Here is an 11,247-nt window from a genome sequence, read left to right as displayed (position 1 = left end):
TGGTTATCGAAGCTGCAGTCAGTTACCTAGAATGTTGCTAACTAGAATGTCCTAAGAACAGGAAGTTATTTGCTAGATACTAGCTTCAAGGAGATGTCTGGTTATTTTTTCCCCCCATCTTTCACAGGAACAAATTGTTCTTGTGAGGACTTTTGTTAAGAAAGGACCTTCCCACATTGTTATATAGTTGATATGTTCCATCTTCTTCGAAATCAATGATTTCACTCTTTAAGGCTAGTGTTTCATTACTGTTCATGTTTTTGTCTGTTTTAATGACTAGCTTGATAACCATAAAACTGTTTTAGACTGTGAAAAAAACATTGAACGGTTTAATGAATATCAACCCATGTTTCATTGAAAGAAAAAAAAAAAAAAAACACCTTGAAACACAAACTTTATGAATAGGTCCAAAGATCTCAATGATGTGTCAGGAACAGGAACATCATCATCCAGATTTAGTAGCCAAGATCAGTACGATGCTGTGCAGAAATTAATAACCCTATTTATTGTACAGCCCTTGTGCACTATTGATGAGTCTTCTTTACAAGCCCCACCAGTGCTGTATTTGGATTGTTTGTTGGAAGCGATCTGTAATCGTTATGGCAGTAGCATGTAACATGAGTTACAAGGCCTGGATGTCTGCCAATTTTCTTCAGCTCAACACCAACAAATCTAAACTTCTAGTAGGATTGAAAACTCAACTCAAGAATCTCAATACTGCTGCCCTGAACCTCGGAAACTGTCTGCTGCTGCCTTCCCCAGCTGTACGAAGCCTTGGTGTACTGGATAGTAACCTCTCCTTTCATGCCCAAATCTCCTCTGTAGTCAAATCCTCCTTCTACCACCTTCAAAACATCTCAAAGGTCCATCCCTACCGTTCCCTCCCAGATGCAGAGATATTCTGTCATGCATCTCCTCTCACCTCGACTACTGCAACTCTCTCTATGGTGGTCTTCCGTCACTCGCCATAAACTGATTGCAGCTGGTTCAAAATGCCGCTGCTAGGATCCTTACCAGATGTTAAAAACATGATCACATTACCCCGTCTTGCCCAGCTGTACTGGCTACCTGTAAAGTTCAGGATTACTTTCAAAATTCTCCTGCTTGCCTACAAGGACCTTCATCACACAGGTCCAGAGTATCCCTCCAACCTGCTGACCCGCTATGTCCCTGCATGCAAGCTGAGGTCCTCTGACTCTGGCTTGCTTATACCCAAGCAGAGAGCTTTTTTAGCTTCATAGCCCCGAATCTCTGGAACTCTCTCTCAGCTTTAGTGCGTGTAGCTCCCCACAATCTCTCGTTTTAAATCAACTCTCAAGACCCACTTGTTCTCTTACTTTCAATGCTCTTTAAGCCTAATATCTGTTATTAGCTGCTGTCTAAATTGCTATTTCAGGTTTTTCACTCCATCTTATTCGTATGATTCTGTATTACACACGCATCCCCAATGTTTCCAATTCACCTCCTAGCCTCGTATTTAATGTATTTCCTCTTTTTTTTTTTTTTTTTGCTGTTTGTATTTAATGTACTATGCCCTGTATTTCACTGTATTTAATGTATTATGCATTGTTCCTCACTGTCTTGTAAAGCACTTTGTGATGGTGGTCCACTACGAAAGACGCTATATAAAATAAATACTGATTGATTGATTGATTGATGTAGCATTCGTCCCTTCTGATATTATCCTACATGTACAACTAACAAGCACATTGGTAATTATCCACGTAAATCCATTACACTGGGCAATTACGAGCCCCTTCAAGAGTGTCTTTCAATTATTTAAAGCAGGAAATCACAATGTATTCAGTAACACAAATGTCCTTATTATTTTATATAATCGGGGGGGGGGGGGGGGGCGGGGGGGGGAAGACACAAAACTTCCACGCCCCGAGTTGTCTTGTTTTACAGGAGATGTATTGATTTAGGGCCAGTGCAGCAGTACAAGTCACTCATAATTCTATTTATTTTGGGGGGGGGGGGTCCTTTTACAGAGAGTTGGAAAAGTCCCAAATCTACCCATCAGGCCTGGATGAGAAAATGTCACAAACCGACAGCTAGTTAAATGCCAGTGTAGCAAGCGCAGGGTGAAGGTGATGAACTGCATTCAGTTAAGGGTAATGTTAACTAGAATGTCCTAGGAACAGGAACAGTTTTGGCAGACATTTGCTTCAGGGAGATCTCAGATTATTTTATCCCAGGCTTTCACAGGAATACATTGTTGTTGTGAGAATTTCTGTATAGATAGACCCTTCTGCTACTCCAAAAAACACATGGCTGTGTTCAAATATCATTACAGAAATTTCTTTATTTCAGCTTTTTAAGGTTCATAAAATTCAGGCTGTAGTATGTAGGCTGTAGGCTGAACTAGGACCTGCTCATAAGAAAGACACAAATCACTTCAGTATCAAGTACCAGGTGTAGTGTGCTAATATATCTAGATCTATATGATGTTACACTCATAGTCAGGATTCGGCCAATGAAGAAATGAAAGGTTATTTCGGTGCGAGAGCAAATCATTTTGCTCAAATTGCAAAATGGAAAATATTTAAAAAATCAAACAGCGAAACACAAAGAGACAGCTTCTTCGGTCTTTGAGTAAAGCGATATACTCAAATTGCAAAATGTGCTTTGACCAAATGCACAGTTCCCAAATACATTTTAAAGATGCTGCTCAGTCTGCGAATAGCAATTAATTGCGGGGTGTAAAAATGGGCATCAAGTGAAACAAACATTTTAATACCATTTTTTTTATTTTTTATTGAATGAACATTAAGCAGTAAATTATATTTATAAGATACACGTCATTGATTCATTATGTATGTATTTATTATGTATGCAGTAAGTTAACCCATTGAGACCGTGGTCTCATTTGCAAGGGGGTCATGTTAAGCAATTTAGGAGGATAATGACCCCAAACATTAAACTTCAAGCGAGTTTGAAATACCATTCGTAATTTCTCATCTTGTTATTTAGAAAATACAATTTTAGAGGAAAAAATTAACACAACCAAAAATGTATTGTTTTATTCATATTATAAGACTGTATACACAGTATTTAAACTGCAAAATCAAATGTCAATCCAAGTTTGTCTAATCAGTTTTCTAAAAGAAAGAAAAAAGAAAGAAAAGAATGCTTATTAAACATTTATAATATTCTCATAAATCAAACTACCACTTTTTAGAAAACAGACTTTGCAGACCCAATCAATAAAGTAGAATAAAGACAGAGACTGCTTTTTGACAACAAAAAAAAGCTTTCTTAAATGTTTTTATTTTTTAACACACAAATCACTGTTTTTGCAAGGCTTGCTGCTGTGGCATTTAGAATTGCAATGAACTCCCTTACGCACACAGAAGCACTTCTCTGCTTGACAAAAATGAAGCCTCGCATAGCCCCAGAAGCAGCTGCTGTTGCTGTACGAAGAGAAAGTTTGTTTTCTTTGGGTACTTCGTCCAAATTAGGAATGAACTATCGGACAATTGAAATTTGTTCCGACTGTATCCTCCAGCAGCCTGAAGACCGAATAAGCTGTCTCTTCTTTTGTGTTCCGTTCTTTGCTTGTTTGGTATTTTACATTTTCACAATTTGATTATATCGGTTTACTCAAAGAGCGAAGAAGCTGTTTCTTCTTTTCCATTTTACTCTTGGCTGGTTTGACATTTTCCATCTTGCAATTCAATCAAAAAAATTTGCTCAAATACAACCACAACCTCAAAAATTCACCAGATTTTACATGGCAACAGGAATTCCTACCACATACAGTATTTTACCAATTTAATCCGCCACTCGTTTCTGATTGACACAAAGGTTTGTGCTCATTTACTAAGTAAAGGGTGGTGGTGTTTAGATCCACCACTGTTTAGATCAACTGAATAGACCCCTAGGTTGGAAAACTCTGCCTGCAAGCTTTGTGAAAAACTTTCAAATTCAATTCTTGCTCGGTCTACCTTATTAAACAATTCTCTATGTGACAGAATGCACTGTACTGAAATACATTAAACAATTAAAACACAGCCGCTTTGCTTTTCTTTTTTTTTTTTTAGGTTCATTGAGTATTTTCTCCATTTGCAGTTTTGAATTGCCTGGAGTCTGTCATCCTCCCTGTCATATTGTTGTGCGTAAATAATGCAGTCTTCAAAATCCATACTTTTAAACACTCACATTTAAACACACCTCAGTCTTCAAAACAGGTTCCTATAGGAATACATCTGGTGAATTTTGGTGCATTTGTCTTACAGTGGATCTTTATTTTGGGTTATATGTCTGAATATTTTTTTTGCCACTTTTGAACAATGGTGGTCGGACAGGGCTCCAGACTGCGACTAAAATGGTCACAAATGCGACAAAAAAAATGGTTTTGGCAACTGTCTTTTGGGGTTAGGTGCCATTGGCACCTGTAAACCAAAACATGCTGCCTGTAGAAATTCACTGTATGTGTGCACCACTTTCAATTACAAATTTACATTTCAGTTCAGCATTACTAAAAGAATCATGCTTCCAAGACCTGATACAAATACAATTATAACAACCGCTCAGTTAGGTATTACAGATCAAAGACGCGGGTGGATCAGTTGGGCAGTAATAGGTAGTGAAACATTTCCCAGTTGATTACCCAGTTGCGGTTCTAGTTAGTGTCTATGAGAAAAAAAAAACTGTTCTGGTAGCCTGTCCCAGTGGAAAGGATGGATTGAGGGACAGATAGGGAAAACTCAGCATAAAAGGGACCAGTAACACAGTATCTTAAAATACAATGTGTTCCATCCAAAACAAAGAGAGTCCTTAAGCTGGCTGCTCTTTTTTAATCAGCATTGTTTGCCCCCCCCCTCATTATTGTGGTGGTGAAGGTATCAGTAAAATACTATCTCCAGTGCTCACTGTCTTGCTGAGAAAGCCTTCAGCAGCAGATCTGCAGCCAGTCCCGGAGACAGCACCCCACTGGTGACCTTCTGCTCCAGGCCTGGGATCTGCTCGCGGACCGCAGGGTGCTCCCGGAAATGCCTCAGCGCGTTCTCCTGGATCAGGTTCCACATCCACACCCTCTGCTGGCTGCTCCTCCTGGCTACCAGCTCTCCACTGCCAAGCATGGCCTCATGAAACTCTTTAATTTTAGCCCACAGCTCTGGAACCCCTTCTCCAGTCTTTGAGGATACGCGGGTCACCTAGAAATAGACATATACAGAGACAACGTTTAGAGCACCTGCTTAACAGTGTCTACATCACAAGGTAATAAATATCAGGCATTAATTAACATTTGTCACTGTTCCATCTTCTAAATGCACAATTATACCTTCCTAAAAATGAGTATAGGACAAGCTAAAGGCAGTCACCATTGCAAGCCTTGTGGGTGCTTCCATCAAGACAAAGTTTTATATTTTTGTGTAGTTATTAAAGGTTTGTATCGCTACGGCTAATGGCAGTACCTACTTGAAGTCTTCACGGTTTCTGGGACAGACCCGATGACCCGAGATACGACCCGTACGGGTTTCGGGTAGAAAATTGTTATACAACACTCAGGTTGGGTATATTCATTTAATGGTAACTTCTTACAGTGTACTCCATCTGCATAATGCAAAACAGCTATGGGGAGCTGAGGGGTTATGAACTTGCAAGGGACTGCCCTGCCCTCCTTTTCTCATTGAAAGCCCAAGAGCACAACCTTCTGTCAATTTACAATATTGATTTCTGTAGGAGAGGCATGCAGCTACGCAGATTTGAGGGAGTGTTTTTTTCTCTTCATGGTGCTACTGTAAAATCTGCTGTTACAATAAAGCTCTACACTTCACTTAGAGACAGAATACAGATAATACAAACCTGCGGCTTCCACATCTTTGATTTATTTCTAAGAAGTTTCAAAGCACTGGTGTATTCAGCTTGTATTCTGCGGGCAGGAACCAACAAATCGCTGTCAGCTTTAGTCACAACAACCAAATCTGCCATTTCGATAATCCCTCGCTTGATTCCCTGCAGAGATTTCAATGATACAATTACCAGTAAATATACCTGGAATTGAATTAAATAAGATCTTGCATCATCCTGTTTATAAGGGAACAACTTAATAACACACTAAATAAAAGATTTTAAAAACAACGTTGCATCCAACTGATATTTTATTAATATTCTTTTACTGGTAGATATTTTTTTATAGCGGTTATATTTGAAAAAATAAATCCTTGCAGTTAAAATATTTATAATAACCACATTGCTAAAAGTATTTGAATTCTCAAACTAGGTTGGTGCACTCAAAGCACCCAAACCTTGTGGGGCATGCTGAATACTAGGTAACTTGCTGCTGGAGAGGAGACATCAGCAGCATAAGACAAGTGCATTCGAGAGCAGTTCAGACCCTTCCCTGCCCGTCAGCATTAGAACAGAGGCACTTTTTTTTTCTCACTGACCTGCAGCTCGTCACCCCCTGCTGGCGGAATCAGCAACACAAACATATCGACCATGTCAGCCACAGCGAATTCAGACTGTCCAACACCTGGGAAAAAAAAAAAAAAAAACAGACATGCACAGATCTTGATTACTGTAATACTAATATAGTGTTGCATTTTGGCACTTCAAACTCCAAGATTATTTTAATATTTGTAGCAATAGTGAATAGCCAGTAAAACGCATGATGTTACCCATACAAATCAGACTTGTTTTCTTATTTTACACAGTAATGAGGACAGGCCTTTAAGGATGTGTGACACCAAACCCAATTTGGAATTATTCCACTCTCCAGTCCACTAACGTATTCAGACAGGGAGTATGTGAACAACACAGAGAGGGCCTGCCCTCCTTTCCTCATTGACAGCACAAGAGCAGAACCTTCTGTCAATTTATGACATTGATTTCTGTAGCCCTGCCCTCAATCTTCTTCATGCACTGAAAGGGGAGAGGCATGCAGAATATATATATATATATATATATATATATATATATATATATATATATATATATATATTTTTTTTTTTTTTTTTGCAGTCAGACTGCAGTTTCTGTAGAAGTCGCTATTTACAGCAAAGCATTGCTCACCATGTTCAGACCAAAGTAGCTTGTACTTTGCAACAGGCAGAGGGGAGCCACTTACTTTACTTTCAGGGACAGACCCCGTGCAACTACCTGCTAAAACACAAAAGGTCTTCTCAAGCTATCCATTAATGCTGCAACTATTCATTTAATTGCTCCTTGGAAGGTATCAACATTTGCTATGAAATCATTGATTGAAATTTTGCAAGAAAAAGTTGCCTCATGTGTCAAACACAGCCTGGAAGATATGTTTGGAATCTAAGGAGGAATAGCTGCCGTCCATAGTTAAAACTGAACGCTATTACTAATAACACCTAACAATGGAAACAAATCTTACCTACAGTCTCCACCAAAACTATGTCATAGCCTGCTCCCTCGCAAAGCAGTATGGCTTCATTGGTGGTTCTTGTTACTCCTCCCAGAGTACCAGAGGTAGGGGAAGGACGAATGTAAGCATTCATATCCCTGGACAGCTCTGTCATCCGGGTTTTGTCTCCCATGAGAGACCCTGAAATATGACAGAAGAAAAAAAACACTGGAGACAATTCTCCCTCATAAAAAACATGAAAATAAGTGAATTCTTGAATTACGGCAATGTGAAACAATGATGGAGCACTGTATTGCTAATTTTTCTAAAAGCAGAAAAATAAATATTCAGCGTTTCACAATGTGTCAGTCATGTCGGAGGTAGAACAGTAGTAATACCCCAAAAAAGTTATGAAGTCAAGAAGCAGACTGGGGAAAGGCACTATTAACCAAGTTCAGGAGGAAGAATGACTCTTAACATGATTACCAAACTACTATTTGCGGAACATAATACACTAGGCTGTATTCAGTGTAACAATATTTATTAAAAGCAGAAAAAAAGTGTTGTTACATTCAAAACTGATCATATTCTCTGTTGTTATTATACAACAAATGTTCTTAAATATTTCAATACTGTATTTACCTGAACAACAGTAAATGCTAAATTGCAGAATATTTTGACTTGTCCCCTTCTTGTACTGGACAGAGCGATCTTTAGTAGAAACATTTCTGATCTTTGATGCAGCTGGTGTCTTATGTTGAAGACATTAAAGAAATTGTGCAGCTCTTCTTTTCATTTGACAGAAGCACACAAAACCAGCTGCCAGGTTTCTAAATGTGACAGGTAGTGCGTTACTAAAGCAAGCGTTTGCTGCATTTACTTTTAAGTGCTAAAAATATGTATATTTACACTATTCTTTCAGAAATGGAAATGGAAATGAAAGGCACGCTGCCTGTAACTGACCTTCACTATTTAACTTTAGCAGCAGACCACGCTATCATGGATCACAACTATGGGTTGTTACAAAGATTTTCCTGTGTGGTCCTGCCAATTTATTACTGCAGTATCAAGCCCTATGAAGCCTAACCTCCAGTGGTGCAGGAAGATGGGTCTACAGCCAAAACTGCAACTTTGTGTCCTCTTCCTGTCAGCATCTTCCCAACCACCTCGATAAAGGTTGACTTCCCAGCACCAGGAGGACCAGACAACCCTAAAGAACCACAGAAAACCTTTAATGTTGGATCAAAACTATAAAAGCAGGATGAGGAATTACTCAAATGCTAACAAACTATCTATGTTCACTTAAACCATGGTGGGCCACTCTTGTTTAATAAATCTGTGGAATTGGTAAATGAGACTGAATTAAATATTTCCTTTTTAAGAAACTTTCTAGTAAATTGAAGGGGGAGAGGGGCTCAATATCTGTAGACTCAATACTAAAATGATACTAAAGCTAATAGGGTAGGTAAATATAAATCTTAAAACCTTAGTTACCGCACCTTTTAGTTTTAAAGGGGCAGGGCTGCGACAATAAGGCATGGTATATATTATTTACTAAGGTCAAAAACAAATGCTTTAATCCGACCTTTTGCAATTACGTCGAATTACCATTTAACTTCATAGTTCATACATACTGTGTATATAATAATCTGGGACTGACCCACTCTGAAAGCAAGAGGTTTTCCTCCATGTAAACGTTCTTGTTGTCTCTGGTAAGCCAAGACCTGCTGAAGCAGCACTTGAGCAAGTTCCTTCTTCCTGCTGTGGCAGGATTCTACCAGTGTGATGGACTCGGCCAGGCTGGCCCTATGTCCCTGCACCAGTCCCTCGTACAGGCCAGCCAGCAGCCTCTGCTCCTTTGCTGTGAGGTCATGCAGCTGCCAGCTCAAAGCTGTCTGAATGCAATGGCTTCTCCTTTGTCCTGCATCCACTCCATTCCGACCAGTGTGTTGAGAACACAGTCCTGAGCTGGATTTTGGAGCTACCTGAACAATAGCATTTATGAAGCGGTTCCTTGTAGCAGCTCTTCTAAAATGGGGCAAAAAAAGGTTGGTGGTCCCCATTCTTCAGCACTTAATCATTAATGAAACAGAACTGAAATTAAAAAAAGGCATAATTAAGTGTAATGATTGGAAAACACCAAGAAAGATTTTCTGTCAAAAGTATTTTTCATGATCAATTGTTCAAATTAAAGCATCTATCACCATGTCTCTAACTTATAGTATTGACTATACTCTAATAAGATCCAAAATGGAAAATTACCAATATGGTAACAGTATCCTGGGAGACTGTCAGCATGGTTTTAAGAAAGGGAGATCCTGTCTATCTAACCTGCTTGACTTTTTTGAGGGTGTAACATCGACAATGGATAACTGCAAAGCATATGACATGGTTTATTTAGATTTCCAGCAAGCTTTTGACAAAGTCCTGCATAAAACACTAATTCTCAAAATGAACACAGAAGGGATTCAAGGAAATGCATGCACATGCAAGCTGCTTGGTGAGATTCTGGGATCAATAAACTACTAACAACCAAATGAACAAGATGGGCCGAATAATCTCCTCTTGTTTGTAAACTTTCTTATGTTCTTAATGTGTATGACAATATTGTTTTACATGAAAGTCTGCTAGCCCCTCGTTGCCAACAATTCTATGCCACTCACAGGCTGCCTAACTCATCAACACAATGAACAACAAAAGACGAATGCTGTCTGTACTGCAGCGGCCGTGTATCCACGTCAAACATCTTCCAATAATGATGTTTTTCCAAAACCGTTTTGTTCACGTTTATAACATTTGCGCTCCCACCTTGCAAGTAAGAACTCACAATACGATACATTAAATGTATTTACATTTCCCCAAAACAGAGCGACTCATTCCTGTTCGTTTTACAAATAATAAAATCGAAGTTAGTTAACCACTACGAATCCATTTCTACGAAAAACTGATTTCTTAATTTAGTTACAACTGCTGTTTTTGTAAACCACCACAACGACGTAAAATACATTACCGCTACTATATTTGCTCTTTACTTTGCTGAGAAGTGTGTTAACCTTACCTTCATTTACATTAAATCCGTTTTTTACATATAGTAGCTGCCATCAATGCAGGTATCATTGCGAAATGAACTAGTATCAATTGACCTCAGTGAAGTTTGCTTTCTTGTGAGCTGTCATGTGTACTTCCCATATCCGGTCACATTGGGAACGGCCCATATATTTACACGCGAGACTGTGAAAACTGAGAAGTATATTCTTATCTTGTGTTTTAATATTACTTGCAATTCCTTCCTTACTTATAGCTTTTGCGTCCACATTATGATTGGCAAGGCATTCATGGTTCTGTCTGTACGCTGCTAGCATTTATAAACTACATCTACCAGAAACCCTTGCGTCGACTGGGAACGACGACAACTCTTTCTGGAGTTGTTGCTTCTCAGCGTTGAATTCAGGAACGCAGCCATTACCGCCTCGACTGGTGAGGAGCGCAGAGAAAGGTCTCATATACCGATGTTGAATATATTATTGTAGATTATAGAGAGTTCAAACTGCTGCTTCTTGATAACTTCCCCTGCTGTAGGTCTTTCCTTATTCCTTCATTAAAATCAACTAGGCAAATGAAGCCATAATGTAGTTTCTTGAGGATAATTTTTAATTTCCAAGTCATATGTACTTATTTCTTAGCATCCAATACATTTCCAGACCAGTGGCGTCCAAACTAATAACAGTACTACTACACCCATTTATTGTGCATAACTGCCGCTTCATTTGCCAAAACACTGAACTATAATATATTGCATGGATGGAAATAAGACTCCTATTGCACAGCTCCTTTACCCATTTCAGGTTTTAACAGGTGCTTGAGCAGCCCCCCAGTGTATAGTTATCAAGGTGTGTATTATTAAACTCACAGCAAAACCAGGAATA

At 39.0% G+C, this 11,247-nt stretch overlaps 1 protein-coding gene across 2 annotated transcripts; it reads right to left on the bottom strand.

The window, feature by feature from the left end:
- Positions 1-2,287: 2,287 nt before the first annotated feature.
- LOC117421423 (methylmalonic aciduria type A protein, mitochondrial-like) lies at positions 2,288-10,715 on the bottom strand. Of its 2 annotated transcripts, none has more exons than XM_059028538.1 (7): positions 10,617-10,715; positions 8,982-9,415; positions 8,409-8,531; positions 7,352-7,522; positions 6,396-6,481; positions 5,812-5,961; positions 2,288-5,159 (listed from the first exon to the last, which is right to left on the bottom strand). In XM_059028538.1, exons 2-7 carry the CDS (start codon positions 9,382-9,384, stop codon positions 4,872-4,874), a joined length of 1,221 nt encoding a protein of 406 aa, XP_058884521.1. In that variant the 5' UTR covers positions 9,385-9,415; positions 10,617-10,715; the 3' UTR covers positions 2,288-4,871. The 2 variants fall into 2 exon arrangements, with proteins under 2 accessions (XP_058884521.1, XP_034777597.2); XM_034921706.2 differs by lacking the exon at positions 10,617-10,715 and adding an exon at positions 10,380-10,610.
- Between the last annotated feature and the right edge of the window lie 532 nt (positions 10,716-11,247).

The sequence above is a fragment of the Acipenser ruthenus genome, chromosome 1 (genome assembly GCF_902713425.1).
Source record: "Acipenser ruthenus chromosome 1, fAciRut3.2 maternal haplotype, whole genome shotgun sequence".
In the NCBI taxonomy this organism is placed as follows: Eukaryota; Metazoa; Chordata; class Actinopteri; order Acipenseriformes; family Acipenseridae; genus Acipenser; species Acipenser ruthenus.
This window is presented reverse-complemented; position numbering and strand designations above follow the sequence as displayed.